Raw genomic sequence first — 19,944 nt, 5'->3', positions numbered from 1 at the left:
TTACCTTTCTTTGTAGTTGTTACGTCCCCATCAAAGAGGTCCAGGTGTTATTTTGTGCCAAAGCTCCTTATTGGCTATTTCCCCTACCATAAGCCCTAAATGAATTGCATTGAATTGAATGGGATGTATGGGGTGTTGTGCTAATTCGCTTATTTCCATCGCTCAAAATTATATATTTTTTGTATATATCCTCTCTTCATAATGTAAATAATAACCCAAGCGGCACACTTTACTACTTATTTCGATTGGGAATAAGCAAATTAGCACAACACCCCATAGCCCCATTCAATTCAATGCAATTCATTTAGGGCTTATGGTAGGGGAAATAGCCAATAAGGAGCTTTTGCACAAAATAACACCTGGACCTCTTTGATGGGGACGTAACAACTACAAAGAAAGGTAAGAAAGCCTTTTAGTATGGAATTCTCCTTTAACCCAATTAGTTAGCCTGACTTAGAAAATTTCGAAATGACAGTTTTCTGAAAAACCTCACTATGAGCTTGTAGATCTGCAATTTGTTTTCAATAGCTATAAAGTAGAACATAACCCTTAAAACACCCTTACAGAATGGATTAATAAAATGTAACGTTAACGTTGTGTCTGTGAGTGGGTGTTGGGTATACCTTTTACGTAGGAGTATGTGAAACTCCGAGCTTCGCAAGCTGGTGATGGATACGTAAGGCAGCTCAAACTCCTGCAGCTTCCGTACAACTGATGGAGAGAGAGAGAGAAAGGGTGAACGAGAGGCAGACAAAGAGAGGCTGATCTGATGGAGAGAGAGAGAGAGAGGAAAGGTGAATGAGAGGCAGACAAAGAGAGGCTGATCTGATGGAGAGAGAGAGAGAGAGAGGAAAGGGTGAATGAGAGGCAGACAAAGAGAGGCTGATCTGATGGAGAGAGAGAGAGGAAAGGGTGAATGAGAGGCAGACAAAGAGAGGCTGATCTGATGGAGAGAGAGAGAGAGAGGAAAGGTGAATGAGAGGCAGACAAAGAGAGGCTGATCTGATGGAGAGAGAGAGAGAGAGAAAGGGTGAATGAGAGGCAGACAAATAGAGGCTGATCTGATGGAGAGAGAGAGAGAGAGAGGAAAGGGTGAATGAGAGGCAGACAAAGAGAGGCTGATCTGATGGAGAGAGAGAGAGAGAGAGGAAAGGGTGAATGAGAGGCAGACAAAGAGAGGCTGATCTGATGGAGAGAGAGAGAGGAAAGGGTGAATGAGAGGCAGACAAAGAGAGGCTGATCTGATGGAGAGAGAGAGAGAGGAAAGGGTGAATGAGAGGCAGACAGACAAAGAGAGGCTGATCTGATGGAGAGAGAGAGAGAGAGAGGAAAGGGTGAATGAGAGGCAGACAAAGAGAGGCTGATCTGAAGGAGAGAGAGAGAGAGAGGAAAGGGTGAAGGAGAGGCAGACAAAGAGAGGCTGATCTGATGGAGAGAGAGAGAGAGGAAAGGGTGAATGAGAGGCAGACAAAGAGAGGCTGATCTGATGGAGAGAGAGAGAGGAAAGGGTGAATGAGAGGCAGACAAAGAGAGGCTGATCTGATGGAGAGAGAGAGAGAGGAAAGGGTGAAGGAGAGGCAGACAAAGAGAGGCTGATCTGATGGAGAGAGAGAGAGGAAAGGGTGAATGAGAGGCAGACAAAGAGAGGCTGATCTGATGGAGAGAGAGAGAGGAAAGGTGAATGAGAGGCAGACAAAGAGAGGCTGATCTGATGGAGAGAGAGAGAGGAAAGGGTGAATGAGAGGCAGACAAAGAGAGGCTGATCTGATGGAGAGAGAGAGAGAGAGAGAGAGAGAGAGAGAGAGAGAGAGAGAGAGAGAGAGAGAGAGAGAGAGAGGAAAGGGTGAATGAGAGCCAGACAGACAAAGAGAGGCTGATCTGATGGAGAGAGAGAGAGAGGAAAGGGTGAATGAGAGGAAGACAAAGAGAGGCTGATCTGATGGAGAGAGAGAGAGAGGAAAGGGTGAATGAGAGGCAGACAAAGAGAGGCTGATCTGATGGAGAGAGAGAGAGAGAAAAGGTGAATGAGAGGCAGACAAAGAGAGGCTGATCTGATGGAGAGAGAGAGAGAGAGAGGAAAGGGTGAATGAGAGGCAGACAAAGAGAGGCTGATCTGATGGAGAGAGAGAGAGAGAGAGGAAAGGGTGAATGAGAGGCAGACAAAGAGAGGCTGATCTGATGGAGAGAGAGAGAGAGAGAGGAAAGGGTGAATGAGAGGCAGACAAAGAGAGGCTGATCTGATGGAGAGAGAGAGAGGAAAGGGTGAATGAGAGGCAGACAAAGAGAGGCTGATCTGATGGAGAGAGAGAGAGGAAAGGGTGAATGAGAGGCAGACAAAGAGAGGCTGATCTGATGGAGAGAGAGAGAGGAAAGGTGAATGAGAGGCAGACAAAGAGAGGCTGATCTGATGGAGAGAGAGAGAGGAAAGGGTGAATGAGAGGCAGACAAAGAGAGGCTGATCTGATGGAGAGAGAGAGAGAGAGAGAGAGAGAGAGAGAGAGAGAGAGAGAGAGAGAGAGAGAGAGAGAGAGAGGAAAGGGTGAATGAGAGCCAGACAGACAAAGAGAGGCTGATCTGATGGAGAGAGAGAGAGAGGAAAGGGTGAATGAGAGGAAGACAAAGAGAGGCTGATCTGATGGAGAGAGAGAGAGAGGAAAGGGTGAATGAGAGGCAGACAAAGAGAGGCTGATCTGATGGAGAGAGAGAGAGAGAAAAGGTGAATGAGAGGCAGACAAAGAGAGGCTGATCTGATGGAGAGAGAGAGAGAGAGAGGAAAGGGTGAATGAGAGGCAGACAAAGAGAGGCTGATCTGATGGAGAGAGAGAGAGAGAGAGGAAAGGGTGAATGAGAGGCAGACAAAGAGAGGCTGATCTGATGGAGAGAGAGAGAGAGAGAGGAAAGGGTGAATGAGAGGCAGACAAAGAGAGGCTGATCTGATGGAGAGAGAGAGAGGAAAGGGTGAATGAGAGGCAGACAAAGAGAGGCTGATCTGATGGAGAGAGAGAGAGAGAGGAAAGGGTGAATGAGAGGCAGACAAAGAGAGGCTGATCTGATGGAGAGAGAGAGAGGAAAGGGTGAATGAGAGGCAGACAAAGAGAGGCTGATCTGATGGAGAGAGAGAGAGAGAGGAAGGGTGAATGAGAGGCAGACAAAGAGAGGCTGATCTGATGGAGAGAGAGAGAGAGAGGAAAGGGTGAATGAGAGGCAGACAAAGAGAGGCTGATCTGATGGAGAGAGAGAGAGAGGAAAGGTGAATGAGAGGCAGACAAAGAGAGGCTGATCTGATGGAGAGAGAGAGAGAGGAAAGGTGAAGGAGAGGCAGACAAAGAGAGGCTGATCTGATGGAGAGAGAGAGAGGAAGGTGAATGACAGGCAGACAAAGAGAGGCTGATCTGATGGAGAGAGAGAGAGAGGAAAGGGTGAATGAGAGGCAGGCAGACAAAGAGAGGCTGATCTGATGGAGAGAGAGAGAGGAAGGTGAATGAGAGGCAGACAAAGAGAGGCTGATCTGATGGAGAGAGAGAGAGGAAAAGGTGAAGGAGAGGCAGACAAAGAGAGGCTGATCTGATGGAGAGAGAGAGAGAGGAAAGGGTGAATGAGAGGCAGACAAAGAGAGGCTGATCTGATGGAGAGAGAGAGAGAGGAAAGGGTGAATGAGAGGCAGACAAAGAGAGTCTGATCTGATGGAGAGAGAGAGAGGAAAGGTGAATGAGAGGCAGACAAAGAGAGTCTGATCTGATGGAGAGAGAGAGAGGAAAGGTGAATGAGAGGCAGACAAAGAGAGTCTGATCTGATGGAGAGAGAGAGAGGAAAGGGTGAATGAGAGCCAGGCAGACAAAGAGAGGCTGATCTCAATGAGAGGCAGACAAAGAGAGGCTGATCTCAAGGACATTTTAGATTACGCTGCTGACGACAACAAACATTGAGGGATGGGTCCATCTGGACTGATCCCAGCAGGGAAATGTGCGTGCATGTGTGTGCGTGCGCGTGTGTGCGTGTGTGTGTGTGTGTGTGGGGGTGTGTGTGTGCGTGTGTGTGTGTGTGTGTGTGTGTGCGTGTGTGTGTGTGTGTGTGTGTGAGAGAGAGAGAGACAGACATGTGCATAAATGAGGAAAAAAGATCATCATCATCATCATCATCTGCCTGAGTGGTTAATGTATCAATAGACCACAGCTATTAAGCCATTTAAGCCTGACGTCGACAAGTATTCAAAATCATGACAGTTCTGAGGGTTAGAGTTTCTATATCGGGTGGTGCTCAATATTTCACGTCAAGGACCCCCAGAATGGCCCAGGCCGTAGCGTAACGGTCTGGGCACCGGACTGGTGATCCAGTCGCGGTGTGCCGCGGGTTCGACTCCCGGACCCGACACGGCCTTTACCGCATGTCATCCCCCCATCTCTCTCCCGTTTCCTGTCAGCCTACTATCTGTCCCTTAAAAAATCAATAAAAGGCGTAAGCCGCAAAACAAATATCTTTAAAAAATAAAAAAATAAAAAAAGGACCCCCAGAATAATCTGCATTTGGCCGCGGACCCCCATCTGAAAACGTGTTGTTCCAGGGACCCCCCCCCCCCCTCCTCCAGAAGCAAAGATTTGAGTTAAAAACGCTCTGAGAGAATATATATTCAAAGATTTCCGCCGAGTGGCGCGCTATGAGCTTGTAGATCTGCTATTTTTCAATAGCTAAAGTATAACATAATGCTTAGTTAAAACACCAAAAGGGGTTCCCGCCCCAAATGGGTTAAGTCAGGGTCCATTTCCACAAGGACAGTAAAAGGACAAGCTGTAAATGATGCTAGTTGCTAAATATGAGAAAAATATTGTAGAGATAGAGAGAGAATGACAACAAAAAATCTCTCTCCCCCATGTCCCGTCAGCCTACTGTCTGTCCCTCTGTTGGTGACAGCTACTGTATATGGGTGACGTGGTGTTGTGTGCTACTAGCCTACGTCACTCATAGAAAGTCAGCTGTTCGCAAAGGCGGCATTTTCATGAATGGAAGGAGAGAGGGGGGGTGAACGGGGGGGAAGGTCCAACTTTGTTGACCGCAATCGCTTTTTACTATGCTGTGATTCACTGTGGTAAACTTATTTTTTTCATCCCACGATTTTGTAACCCATTTTTCACCCCTGTGTGAATCATCTAATGTGATCCTGGGCTCTACACACCCTCCACCAACCTAGGGAGAGCAACGGACTTAACTCATGCTTCCTTCATGCCTGAGTGTCCAAGTTGCTCCTTTACACCTGACAGGGGGGAGTTTCCCTGGTTGGACGTAGCGCGTGGAAGGAACACGTTATTCCAACCAGTTCCTTTCCCCTCCATCAGGCGTCCCGGCTGGCCAGGGGGAGGCAGTTTAGAGACCAGGATTACTGCATGTTTTTGTGAGGGTACCTACCCTAGGGGACACGGGGAGAACATGCAAACTCCACACAGAAAGGCCCTTTCGCCAACCCCGCCTTCGGGTATGGGCACTGATGACGCAGAGGAGGAAACACGCCGCCAGCACCCACAGCGTCCCGAGCGGGAATCGAACCCAGGACCTTCTAGCTGTGAGGCGACAGCACTACCAACTGTGCCACCGTGCCCCTACTGTGGTAAACTTCTAACTTTAATAAAACAACGAAGCAGCGAGTCTGACAGCTAAAACATCTCCCCGCTTTAGCCTCTCGGCGTCATGCGATATAGACGCCATACACCCTCTATAAAATATATATATATAAAATAAAATAAACATTTGAAAGAACAGCTACAAAGTGAATGTTTTTCAAAACACGGGAGGCCAACCCAAGAGTTATATATCATTGCTGTCGGTAGGAAACCTCATAACTCAATTTTTGATGTTTTTGATGTTTTCTGGCATTAATCAGTGCTATTGAACACCCTTTACGTCTGTGTGTTGTTACTCCATTGGACCCTCAAAATGTCCGCTAAACCAACTAACTCCACCACCTCTCCTCCCTCTCTCATGGAAGTAATTGACGATATATAAAGTTACACCACCAACTTTGATGAGGCTGTATTGCTTTGTTTAAAAAAAAAAAAAGGTTCTCTTAATTTCCTGAGAAATGTTATATTTTTAATTTCCTGAAAAATGAATATTTTGGAGTTACGAGGTTTCCTCCTGACAGCAGAGATATGCAATACGCCGACCATGTTCAAACACCGATATCAATAAGCTAGTTCCATTTTTACACATTCTAGCATATTGTACAAAGCTGCGTCACTTTGAGAATGGCGTAATAATCTCTACTCTCCCATCTCCTCGTCGGACATTAAATCAATTCCTCTGGATGTGCCATATACTGTACTGTACTGTACATATACTGTCAATAGACCCCAACGACCCATTTTAAATTGATTGAGGCCTGCTGGGATGGAGTTTATCGCAGGAAACATGTGGCCCTACTCTATAACATTTTAGTTTATACTACACTATGCCAAAAAAGAAAGGAGAGAGAGAGAGAGAGAGAGAGAGAGAGAGAGAGAGAGAGATACAAAATGCCTACAAAGTCCATAGATTCCTATACAGTTTAGATTGTATTGTGCTCAACAATACTATCCATTCCAGCCCCAGAATGAGTGAATCTGGCAGCAGAGGACTCGGAGAGGCGTCTGGCATGTGGAAGTGGAAAAGTAAACCTTGGGGTGAAAGGAGACCCCACAGGGCTTTGTGAAAGAAACCGAGGCCTAGGAAGGAAATACCGAAAGCGTTTCAACAGCGAATGCTTCATGTATTATTTGTGTTAACAAGTCAAAATATTCTACCACGTCTCCACAAAGTGAGACACGGCCACGTTCCAAGTTGTTTTCTGACCCAAAAGGTTTCCTATTCTTAGAACATTCCAGCAAAAGGTATTAATCCATTCTGAACGGGAACCCCTTTTGGTGTTTTAAACATTATGTAATACTTATGTAATACTTTAACTATTGATAAATAGCAGATCTACAAGCTCATAGCGTGGGCACTGAGTGCCACGCTATGAACTTGTACGTCTATTTTTGAAAGATCATGAAAATGTGGCACAAATCTTTGAATATATATTTCAGAGCGAACATTTTTTATTAAAAATATTGGCTCCTGGGGGGTCCCTGGAACTACATATTTTGAGATGGGGGGTCCGTGGCAAAATACAGATAATTCTGGGGGTCCTTGACATGAAAAAGGTTGAGCACCACTGACATAGAAACATGGGTTTTACAGATTTTTTTGGGGATTTAGAAGCCTTTTTTTAATAGACCGCAGTCCAAAATGGGTTAAATACCATGAACTTGGTTTACAGTACCTTTGTGACCTACCCACACCAGCCCAAAGCTGACAAAAATAAACTATAGCCATGTATGAACTTTAGTTATTTAACAATCCACAGTCTTTTTTTTGTTCTTTTTATGGCTTAAATCTCTCGATTAGAAAAATGGGAAAAAGTGAGCCCTTCTTACACGTTAAACCCCCGTCCAAGCCCTCTCGGACCAGGAACAGACTGAAGTAACCCACCAGGTCATCTGGGAGGTCAAGCTTCGACGCAACAGCCTGTAGAGAAAGATAAAGAGGTGAGAGTTTAAGCACCGCTCTGAGGATCTGATGCTCAATATACTGCATTTTTGCCTACAGCTGAATACTCAATTTACAATTTAGGCATTTAGCAGACGCTATTTAGGCCTGACGTTAAAACAAAAAAAACGTTTGCTCTGAAAGAATATATATTCAAAGTTTTGTGCCGCATTTTCACGAATTTTCAAAAATATCAGACCTACAAGCTCGTAGATCTTGTAGATCTGATATTTTTCAAAAGCTAAAGTATAACATAATGCTTAGTTAAAACACCAAAAGGGGTTCCCGTTCAGAATGGGTTAATCCAGAGCGATTTACATTAAGCAAGAACAACAAAAAAAAGTAGTGATGCACCGAATATTCGGCCGCACAAAATATTCGGCAGAAAATGGCTAAAATGGCATTTTCGGCCTATTCGGTTTCGGCCCAAATAGGCAGAAAATATATCACCGAATAGTGTATGCAATGAATGCATTCAAAAGAGCTGAATAAATGTTTTATGGACCCAGAATAGTGATTATTATTTAAGTTAAGTTTTGCCATAACCATAACATAACATTTGTAGAATCAAACTCATGTTAATGGGTTAAGTGAGGATACTAAAACAGCGATATTCAGTTACACTTTATACCAATGATACTGTGCGGGTGTAGGTATGTTAAGTGATAACCACTTTCAACATGGCATTATAGCCAAAAGCTTTCTAAATCTTTCACATTTTCCAAACATCTACAAGCTTGTAGGTCAACAATCTTTGCTATTTGTTGTACAACAAAGTATATAGTGCTCAAGTGGCATTCTGGACTAGACCTGTCTGGCTGGAAACATTGTGGTTGCAAGGACTGCATTTGTGACCTTTCAGATACAGGACTGTGTCACAGTCATTACCCGGTGATTGAGAGATTATTACTTGCGCAAGCAGAGCGCGCAAGTAATAATTTCACCCAGTCTCTTTCACCGTGACAGCCAACCCGCCATTTGATGTGTATGCAAAAAAACATCAAATCTGTGCCTGTTCTTCTGGGACCAGATTACACAAATGACCATATTTCTTACGTCATCATTGAGAGCTAGTCATACGTATACTATATACATAATCAGTAAAAATAAAATAGCAAATTGTGCCTGATCTGCTGGGACCAGAGTACGTGTTGTGTATATGTATGACTAGCTCTCAATGATGACGTAAGAAATATGGTCATTTGTGTAATCTGGTCCCAGCAAACCAGGCACAGATTTGCTTTTTTTCTTGCATACGCATAAAATGGCGGGTTGGCTGTCACGTTTTTTGGCGCAAAGTAACCACAGTATATCGCTAATCAACTTACAACTACATACTCTATATAGTATATGTATATGTATACGTATGTCTTACGTCACCATTTAGAGCTACTCATACATATACTATATACATAACCATTAAAAATAAAATAGCAAATTGTGCCTGATCTGCTGGGACCAGAGTACGTGGTGTGTATATGTATGACTAGCTCTCAATGATGACGTAAGAAATATAGTCATTTGTGTAATCTGGTCCCAGCAAACCAGGCACAGATTTGCTGTTTTTCTTGCATACGCATAAAATGCAGGGTTGGCTGTCACGTTTTTTGGCGCAAAGTAACCACAGTATACCGCTAATCAACTTACAACTACATACTCTATATAGTATATGTATATGTAAACGTATGTCTTACATATCAATGATTTATTTTTCTTTGAAAACCTAAAAAGGGATCTAGAATATATCTACATCGATTAAACTGTATTTCTTATATAGATAGAAACTTGAACCATACTTAATAATACTAGGTGTTTATATGCATAAAGTAGGTAGGTAGCAAATAGTTACACCTAATAATTTTACATTTCAAACGTTCCTTCACAGAGATACTGAGATTTGACAGTTTACAGCGGTCGAACGTACTTGCGCGCTCTGCTTGCGCACTAGTTGGCCATTTATGGCCTACTAGTGCGCAACAAGCAAGTATGCACTCGACAGAGTGCAGTTCTAGTTTATTCTGTACTTACTCTGTATAAACATTCTATTTTAACTAGTGATGCCCCGAATATTCAGCCGCAGAAAATGTTCAGCAGAAAATGGCTAAAAAATCATTTTCGGCCTATTCGGTTTCGGCCCAAATAGGCAGAAGATATATCACAGAATAGTGTATGCAATGAATGCATTCAAAAGAGCTGAATAAATGTTTTATGGACCCAGAATAGTGATTATTATTTAAGTTAAGTTTTGCCATAACCATTTATTTTGCCATAAATCAGGTAGCTTTAAGTTACGGCCATGACAGCAATGGTAGGAAAAAAGATGTATAATATTAATCATATTCGGATATTCGGTTTTCGGCCAACTGTTTCCTATATTCCGTATTCGGTTTCGGCCAAGAATTTCAATTTCGGTGCATCCCTAAAAAAAAGCATGGCAATACATCATATACATACATACAAAGTAGTTATCATGAATCATACGTAAGCTAAGAACGTAACATGTAAAATGAAACGATGAATATATATACACTATATAGTGCTATGTTTACATGAAATGCTATAAGTCTACATAAACCGCCATCTAAGTCTACATAAAATGCTGTCTAAAGGTTACATAAGTTGAGCCTTTTCATACATCTGTAGGAGTCCGAGGCTATATGGCGAGTACTACGGCAAAGTGCTACGGGCTAAGATGGAGTCTGAAGAGGTGCATTTTCAGACTGCAGCGGAGACATGGGAGTGAATCTGTAGTTCTGACTGCAATGGGAAAGTGAATCTGTAGTTCTGACTGCAATGGGAAAATGAATCAGCAGTTCTGACTGCAATGGGAAAATGAATCTGTAGTTCTGACTGCAATGGGAAAGTGAATCTGTAGTTCTGACTGCAATGGGAAAATGAATCTGTAGTTCTGACTGCAATGGGAAAGTGAATCTGTAGTTCTGACTGCAATGGGAAAGTGAATCTGTAGTTCTGACTGCAATGGAAAAATGAATCTGCAGTTCTGACTGCAATGGGAAAGTGAATCTGTAGTTCTGACTGCATTGCGAAGTGCATTCCATAGTTCTGGAGGCAGAAGGGAGAAGAGTTTGGGACGTGTGGAGCGTTGTTGTCCCGGCGATACTAACTCCATTAGGTTAAAATGACAACTCTCAGTGACAAAGGGCAGCTTGTGACGTTATAGCTCACTGAGGCACAAGTGCTTCGTACCTGTAAGCTATTTCTAGAGATGGCATTGAGCTTTTGTTGTGTGTAATTTATGTCAAAGTCGAGCTCAGCTAAGAAAATGATTGAACGTTGGTTGGCTGGGTTGTGTGGTGCCCAGCCAGGTCATACCAAAGACTATTAAAGAAAAAAGGGGACCCAATGCCTCCTTGCTTTAGGAGGCATGCTTCCCCATAGACGTTTCAGAAGGTATTCATTCAAAGACCTTTTAAAGGAGAATTCCATGCTAGAATGCTTTCTTATCTTTCTTACCTTTCTTTGTAGTTGTTACGTCCCCACCAAAGAGGTCCAGGTGTTTTTTTGTGCAAAAACTCCTTATTGGCTATTTTCCCTACCATAAGCCCTCAATTAATTGCATTGCATTGAATGGGAATTGAATGGGGCTATGGGGTGTTGTGCTAGTTCGCTTATTTCCATCGAAAGAAGTAGTACATTGTGCCGCTTGGGATAATATTTACATTATATACAAAGAAATTATAATTTTGAGCGATGGAAATAAGCGAATTAGCACAACACCCCATAGCCCCCATTCAATTCCCATTCAATTCAATGCAATTCATTGAGGGCTTATGGTAGGGGAAATAACCAATAAGGAGCTTTTGCACAAAAAAAACACCTGGACCTCTTTGGTGGGGACGTAACAACTACAAAGAAAGGTAAGAAAGCCTTTTAGTATGGAATTCTCCTTTAAGCCTCTGAACAAAGCCAACAATACTTTCTGAAACGTCTATGGGAAAACATGACGCATGACCTTTTGTGTTTCGTAATCTATCGGTGTTTATCTACAGTATGTGTGTCTCAAAGTAGCTCCTAGCATGTCTTGGTGTGCCGTAGAGGACGTGCAACACTTTATCAAAGTAATTGATTCAATTGATTATAAGAATCAATTTGAATTAAAAAGGGGGGAAAAAAACAGTTCATACAACGTATAAAATAGGGCTCAGACTATAGATTCAGTAGATTATAGTGAAATAGATCGGAATGTCTTTGCACTGATTCATTGGTATACAAATTATAATACTAGATTAGTCGCCGTGAAAATAATTTCCAGTTGCAGCCCTCGAGTAGGGCATTTTATTTTACCTTTAAAAGTGCCGAGGACAACTTCTCCTTAACCTTCCTTAACCCCCTCATTCCTCCACCATGCAGTTCATGTCATCATTCACTCTTGTCTACTCTTTACTCATGTCTTTCTAACCCTTTCCTTTTGCACATGAAATCATTATTACCATATTCTTTTAAATACCTGTACGGTGAAAGGAGAAACCCTTATTACCGTAGTAGTGGCTATTCTTTAAAATACCTGTACGGTGAAAGGAGAAGGCGTCAAAGTGCCAAGTGGGAGGGTGTTTTGTTTTGTATAACTGTCCACATTAATCCAACCCATTTATCGACCTCTGTTCATAGGCAAAACTGTCCCGTTTCCTGTCTGTGTGTAATTTTATGTACAAAAACAGAAAAGAGTAGCATAATAATAATATGTACTAAATTTTTTCCCCCTGTCTAAACCCCTCTATGCTGAATAAAAAAGAACTTTAAATTGAGGAAGGACTTTGCGCACCACCGAGTGGCGCGCTACGAGCTTGTAGTTCTGCTACTTTTCTTTTTTTTATATATATTTTTTATCCCACAATTTTGTAACCCATTTTTCACCCCTGTGTCAATCATCTAATGTGATCCTGGGCTCTACACACCCTCCACCAACCTGGGGAGAGCAACGGACTTGAACTCATGCTTCCTTCATGCCTGAGTGTCCAAGTTGCTCCTTTACACCTGACAGGGGGGAGTTTCCCTGGTTGGACGTAGCGCGTGGAAGGAACACGTTATTCCAACCAGTTCCTTTCCCCTCCATCAGGCGCCCCGGCTGGCCAGGGGGAGGCAGTTTAGAGACCAGGATTACTGCATGTTTTTTGTGAGGGTACCTACCCTAGGGGACACGGGGGGGAGAACATGCAAACTCCACACAGAAAGGCCCTTTCGCCAACCCCGCCTTCGGGTATGGGCACTGATGACGCGGAGGAGGAAACACGCCGCCAGCACCCACAGCGTCCCCAGCGGGAATCGAACCCAGGACCTTCTAGCTGTGAGGCGACAGCACTACCAACTGTGCCACCGTGCTCCCAGGTCTGCTACTTTTGAAAAATCGAAGAGCGACCGACATAGAAACATAACTTTTTCAGAAAACTGTCAGGATGTAGAAGACATTTTTAGAATCTGATCTCAGGTCAGAATGACTTTAACCCATTCTGACCGGGCACCCATTTTGGTGTTGGCATCATGTTATGCTTTAGCTATTGAAAAATAGCAGATCTACAAGCTCATATCGCGCCACCGAGTGGCGCGATACGAGCTTGTAGGTCTGCTATTTTTGAAAATAAATCGAAGAACGACTGACATTTTTAGAATCTGATCTCAGGTCAGAATGGGTTCGTCAGACCAGCGTGTGTTCAGTGGGAACCTCGTATGAATCTGATCTCAGGTCAGAATGGCTTTAAATGTGATCTCATACAGTACATGAGTCAGCCAGAAGTTGTTTGAACCCACCTCAAGAACATCCTCCGTCTGGTCTGAAGACAGGATGTTCACCGTGACCTTCTGCCCGTTGGAGAGGGAGATCTCCAGGGCGACCTCTTCTGTGGGAATCTGCTGGGTCTCCTGTGGTGAAACGTCAAAGGCAGGCAATGAACGAACGATCAACTTCAGGTCAACCAGGTGGTCCTTCTGATTCAAACAACAGTCGGATATGCAGTTCAATCAGAAGCTGCTCGGGGGCAGAGTCGAGTTCCTTTGAATAAATTCTGCACTCCATGTAAAAAACAAGACACAAGTCACACTACAGAATAGCTCACTAATCAAGTGCAACAAACTGTAAATTAATATAGTGGTTGCAACTGTATTAACCCATTCTGACCTGAGATCAGATTCATACGAGGTTTTCCACTGGACACACACTGGTCTGATGAACCCATTCTGACCTGAGATCAGATTCTAAAAAATGTCAGTCGTTCTTCGATTCTTCAAAAATAGCAGACCTGCAAGCTCGTATGGCGCCACTCGGTGGCGCGATATGAGCTTGTAGATCTGCTATTTTTCAATAGCTAAAGCATAACATGATGCCGACACCAAAATGGGTTCCCGTTCAGAATGGGTTAATTGATTGCCCGAGTCCATATCACTACGCCACCAAAGAAATAGTTCCATGTGAGTGATAGATAGAGGGGTCAAAGTTGAACGAAAGTTGCGCTGATATTTTAGAAATAGGTCAACAATAGATCACTGGAGCAGATTTTTTTTTATTTCTTGTCCACATTTGGAGTTGCATCATGGCAAAGTAACTACACAACCCAAACCTCAAAAAAAGTGGTCTTACCCTTTAAGTCTAAATTAACCCATTCTGACCGGGCACCCATTTTGGCGTTAGCATCATGTTATGCTTTAGCTATTGAAAAATAGCAGATCTACAAGCTCATATCGCGCCACCGAGTGGCGCGCTACGAGCTTGTAGGTCTGCTATTTTTGAAAAATCGAAGAACGACTGACATTTTTAGAATCTGATCTCAGGTCAGAATGGGTTAATCAGGCCAGTGTGTGTCCAGTGGAAACCTCGTATGAATCTGATCTCAGGTCAGAATGGGTTAAATGTGATTTCCGCGATCGGTGTGATTTACCAGGCTACGAAACAATGGCCCTCAGCTGTGATATGACAATATATCACGGCCTGTGAGATGTGACTTAATTCACTGAAGACATCCAACAGCAGAAGCTTTAAAGTGACAATAAAAGGACAAAGTATCATAAAGGGAAGACTGTGGAATCACCCAAACCCTGCAATCTGCTTATTAGATTATGAATTATTGTCGGTTTGTGTTGACCCATTTAGACCTGAGGCCCATTCTGAAACATTTCTATGTCAGTGGGTGCTCAACCTCTTCCATGTCAAGGACCCCCAGAATTATCTGTATGTGGCTGCGGACCCCCATCTGAAAATATGTTGTTTCAGGGACCCCCCCACAGAAGCAAAGATTTGAGTTAAAAACGTTCGCTGTGAAAGAATATATATTCAAAGATTTGTGCCACAAGACTATGGCAATAAAAAACAAAACAAGACAAGACAATATACTGTACATACAATACACACAAGGGGAGGTATCGGCCTATCTTCTCTATTGATGATCATAATACATACAAGTACCTCAAACAGGTGCATCTGTTTCTACAGGTTAAACAAGATCTGCTATTTTTCAACAGCTAAAGTATGACATAATCATATCATACTATATCATCATACTTATAGTATATATATATATATATATATATACTATAATTAACCAAATGTCTGAATGTCTGTGTCAGAAACAGTGCCGTATCTCCTCACCGCCTGCACCAATCACTCCCACTTTTCACACAGGCATTGACCATAATAACATGGAGGTCTTAACCGTTTCAGTTCATACGACGCATGAGGCCGTCATAAGGATCCCGAAAAAATTGTGCCTACGACGTCTGTGGACGTCCTAGCGACGTCCTAGTGACGCGGGGCGAGATAAGAATATTCAGAATTTTTCCTATTTTCTTTTATGGCATTTCGCTTTTCGCTTTCCGTACGCTAACGCTCTGTGCAACTATTAACTTGTCATTGACTCCCATGTTAGCGTGGCGGAAAGAATGACTTGTATCTCCTAATCCAGGGCGCTCTCCGTGGTGATGAACGGATCGATATGCTGGCGCTTCATTTCTGCTCCTCATCCGTCTCTCCCGCAAAATATGAACGTTTTTTGGAGCGTAAAAAAAATAGATTAAGATGATCGGGGATGTGAGGTCTCTTTGTAAAGTCAACTTTTTTAGGAAAGTGTTTCCGGTTCATGGCTTTCAGAGTAAAAGCGATCAGACAACTCTGGCACCCCGGAGCTTCTATTTTGATGCACTTCCGGCACTGATTGTGTTTTAACGAAGCCCCTTTTATCAATTTAACAAATTATCGATTAACAATGAATTTATTAGTGAATAGAAAATGCGAAAACGCACCCAGGGTGCAGTACCCCCCACGTCCACAAGGGCCAAGGGGGGGGGGGTCAATATCTCACAAGGGGTAAGGGTTGGTGCTTAAAACCCCAAAAGGGGGGGCACGGTGGCACAGTTGGTAGTGCTGTCGCCTCACAGCTAGAAGGTCCTGGGTTCGATTCCCGCTCGGGGTGCTGTGGGTGCTGGCGGCGTGTTTCCTCCTCTGCGTCATCAGTGCCCATACCCGAAGGCGGGGTTGGCGAAAGGGCCTTTCTGTGTGGAGTTTGCATGTTCTCCCCGTGTCCCCTAGGGTAGGTACCCTCACATGTTCTCCCCGTGTCCCCTAGGGTAGGTACCCTCACATGTTCTCCCCGTGTCCCCTAGGGTAGGTACCCTCACATGTTCTCCCCGTGTCCCCTAGGGTAGGTACCCTCACATGTTCTCCCCGTGTCCCCTAGGGTAGGTACCCTCACATGTTCTCCCCGTGTCCCCCTAGGGTAGGTATACCCTCACATGTTCTCCCCGTGTCCCCCTAGGGTAGGTACCCTCACATGTTCTCCCCGTGTCCCCTAGGGTAGGTATACCCTCACATGTTCTCCCCGTGTCCCCTAGGGTAGGTATACCCTCACATGTTCTCCCCGTGTCCCCTAGGGTAGGTACCCTCACATGTTCTCCCCGTGTCCCCTAGGGTAGGTACCCTCACATGTTCTCCCCGTGTCCCCTAGGGTAGGTATACCCTCACATGTTCTCCCCGTGTCCCCCTAGGGTAGGTACCCTCACATGTTCTCCCCGTGTCCCCTAGGGTAGGTACCCTCACATGTTCTCCCCGTGTCCCCTAGGGTAGGTATACCCTCACATGTTCTCCCCGTGTCCCCCTAGGGTAGGTACCCTCACATGTTCTCCCCGTGTCCCCTAGGGTAGGTACCCTCACATGTTCTCCCCGTGTCCCCTAGGGTAGGTACCCTCACATATTCTCCCCGTGTCTCCTAGGGTAGGTACCCTCACATGTTCTCCCCGTGTCCCCTAGGGTAGGTACCCTCACATGTTCTCCCCGTGTCCCCTAGGGTAGGTACCCTCACATGTTCTCCCTGTGTCCCCTAGGGTAGGTACCCTCACATGTTCTCCCTGTGTCCCCTAGGGTAGGTACCCTCACATGTTCTCCCCGTGTCCCCTAGGGTAGGTATACCCTCACAAAAAACATGCAGTAATCCTGGTCACTAAACTGCCTCCCCCTGGCCAGCCGGGGCACCTGATGGAGGGGAAAGGAACTGGTTGGAATAACGTGTTCCTTCCACGCGCTACGTCCAACCAGGGAAACCCCCCCCCCCCTGTCAGGTGTAAAGGAGCAACTTGGACACTCAGGCATGAAGGAAGCATGAGTTCAAGTCCGTTGCTCTCCCCTTGTCCCCCATGGGGACTAGGTTGGTGGAGGGTGTGTAGAGCCCAGGATCACATTAGATGATTGACACAGGGGTGAAAAATGGGTTACAAAATCGTCGGATAAAAAATATATAAAAAAAAAAAAAAACCCAAAAGGGGTTCCCGTTCCCAGAGGAAAAGGACCAACAGAAGGTCAGGTTTTCATCCTCCGGTCAGAATGAATGCTTTGCTCAGCAAGTTCACGGCAATCGAATCAGCCAATTCCATTATCGGATCAATAATGTGTGAACTGTGAATGTAGACATGTTTGCCCTAAGGGGTAAAACGCTATAAATAAAAATAAAAAAAGTCCATGTGGTTTCATCCCTCATCCAGCACCAAGATGCACAGCAAATCCCCTCTCCATCGACCCGGTTGTGTTCTAGCCCATTCTGAACGGGAAACCCATTTTGGTGTCGGCATCATGTCCTGCTTTAGCTATTGAAAAATAGCAGATCTACAAGCTCATAGCGGCGCCACGAGTGGCGCGCTACGAGCTTGTAGGTCTGCTATTTTTGAAAAATCGAACAACGACTGACATTTTTTTAGAATCTGATCTCAGGTCAGAATGGGTTCATCAGACCAGTGTGTGTCAGTGGAAACCTCGTATATGAATCTGATCTCAGGTCAGAATGGGCTAAGATAGGTTTTGTACCAAAATAATTGGACTGACGATGGACAGAGATGACTGGCAGGGCTAAAACTACACTGCACCATAAATGTAAGTTATGTAACCATTTCAAGTGGCCATTATTATTATTGACACAAAAGATTTACATTATCCATTCTGGGCGGGAACCCCTTTTGGTATTAGCATTATGCTATGCTTTAGCTATTGAAAAATAGCAGATCTACAAGCTCATAGCAGCTTGTAGGCTCTGCTATTTCTGAAAAATCAAAGAACGACTGACATAGAAACATAGCTTTTCAGAAAACCGTCAGGATGTAGAAGACATTTTAGAATCTGATCTCATGTCAGAATGTAACGGTAACATTTATGGAAAACGTGTAGCAAATACCCAAAGTATTTACTTTACGTCTGAACATGTACAGTACAGTACAGTCGTCCCTTGCAGAATCAGATCAAGGTCACCCGTTTAATTTGCTATAGAGACCATCCTTCTGAACGAATATGCAAAACAATGGAATGGTGTCTTTCCTTTTATGGTGAGCATTATTTTCAAACAACACACAATAGCTATTTGGATGATAATTTAACCCATTCTGAACGGGAACCCCTTTTGGTGTTAGCATCATGTTATGCTTTAGCTATTGAAAAATAGCAGATCTACAAGCTCATAGCGCGCCACCGAGTGGCGCGCTACGAGCTTGTAGGTCTGCTATTTTTGAAAAATCGAAGAACGACTGACATTTTTTTTAGAATCTGATCTCAGGTCAGAATGGGTTCATCAGACCAGTGTGTGTGTGTGTGTCCAGTGGAAACCTCGTATGAATCTGATCTCAGATCAGGTCAGAATGGGTTAAAAAAATAATTATATATAAATATTGGACAGACTGGGACAAAGGAGACCATTTGTCTTCCCAGACAGACTCTCAAAGTCATCCCTTATCCTCTCTCTCTGTCAACAAGGGGTCTCAAAGTCATCCCTTATCCTCTCTCTCTCTGTCAACAAGGGGTCTCAAAGTCATCCCTTATCCTCTCTCTCTGTCAACAAGGGGTCTCAAAGTCATCCCTTATCCTCTCTCTCTGTCAACAAGGGGTCTCAAAGTCATCCCTTATCCTCTCTCTCTCTGTCAACAAGGGGTCTCAAAGTCATCCCTTATCCTCTCTCTCTGTCAACAAGGGGTCTCAAAGTCATCCCTTATCCTCTCTCTCTGTCAACAAGGGGTCTCAAAGTCATCCCTTATCCTCTCTCTCTGTCAACAAGGGGTCTCAAAGTCATCCCTTATCCTCTCTCTCTGTCAACAAGGGGTCTCAAAGTCATCCCTTATCCTCTCTCTCTGTCAACAAGGGGTCTCAAAGTCATCCCTTATCCTCTCCCTCTGTCAACAAGGGGTCTCAAAGTCATCCCTTATCCTCTCTCTCTCTGTCAACAAGGGGTCTCAAAGTCATCCCTTATCCTCTCTCTCTGTCAACAAGGGGTCTCAAAGTGCATGTTTATCACTAGGGTGCAGATGAGATGGGAACTCATCTCCTATTCTACACCTGCTGTCCCTCAGCATGAGACTGAGAGGATAGGAGGGAGGGAGGGGAGGAGGGGGGGGGGGGGGGGTGGGGGGGGGGGGAGGGAGGGGAGGGGGGGAGGGAGGGGATGGGTTTAGACTAGGGGGGAAAGGAGAATCCCATGTGGGAGCAAAGGCAGAAGGAGAGGCGCAGAGTGGACATGACATGATGCCTACGTGCTGGTCTTTGTGATTGCAGACGTTGGCAACGGAGTGCCGTCAGTGCACAGCCTTAACCCATTCTGACCTGAGATCAGATTCATACGAGGTTTCCACTGGACACACACACACACACACACTGGTCTGATTAACCCATTCTGACCTGAGATCAGATTCTAAAAAAAAAATGTCAGTCGTTCTTTCGATTTTTCAAAAATAGCAGACCTACAAGCTCGTAGCGCGCCACTCGGTGGCGCGCTATGAGCTTGTAGATCTGCTATTTTTCAATAGCTATAAAGCATAACATGATGCTGACACCACAATGGGTTCCCGTTCAGAATGGATTAACGAAGAATACACAAACAGCAAAAGGATTGTGTCGAATCCGTGGGTTTATTTCGGCGC

At 44.4% G+C, this 19,944-nt stretch overlaps 1 protein-coding gene across 1 annotated transcript in view; it reads right to left on the bottom strand.

Moving 5' to 3' along the window:
* The window catches only part of snx17 (sorting nexin 17), a 63,560-nt gene that overhangs the window by 25,883 nt on the left and 17,733 nt on the right, over window positions 1-19,944 (bottom strand). The window contains exons 4-6 of the mRNA XM_083791045.1: window positions 13,321-13,497; window positions 7,443-7,533; window positions 624-711 (exon numbers count right to left, since the gene is read on the bottom strand). Of these exons, the coding sequence (XP_083647171.1) occupies window positions 624-711; window positions 7,443-7,533; window positions 13,321-13,497 (356 nt within the window). The remainder of the gene's footprint in view (window positions 1-623; window positions 712-7,442; window positions 7,534-13,320; window positions 13,498-19,944) is intronic.

This window comes from Protomyctophum parallelum (assembly GCF_964188405.1).
Source record: "Protomyctophum parallelum genome assembly, chromosome: 19".
In the NCBI taxonomy this organism is placed as follows: domain Eukaryota; kingdom Metazoa; phylum Chordata; class Actinopteri; order Myctophiformes; family Myctophidae; genus Protomyctophum; species Protomyctophum parallelum.
Note: the sequence above shows the minus strand (reverse complement) of the source record. Positions and strands in the feature narration are given on the sequence as shown.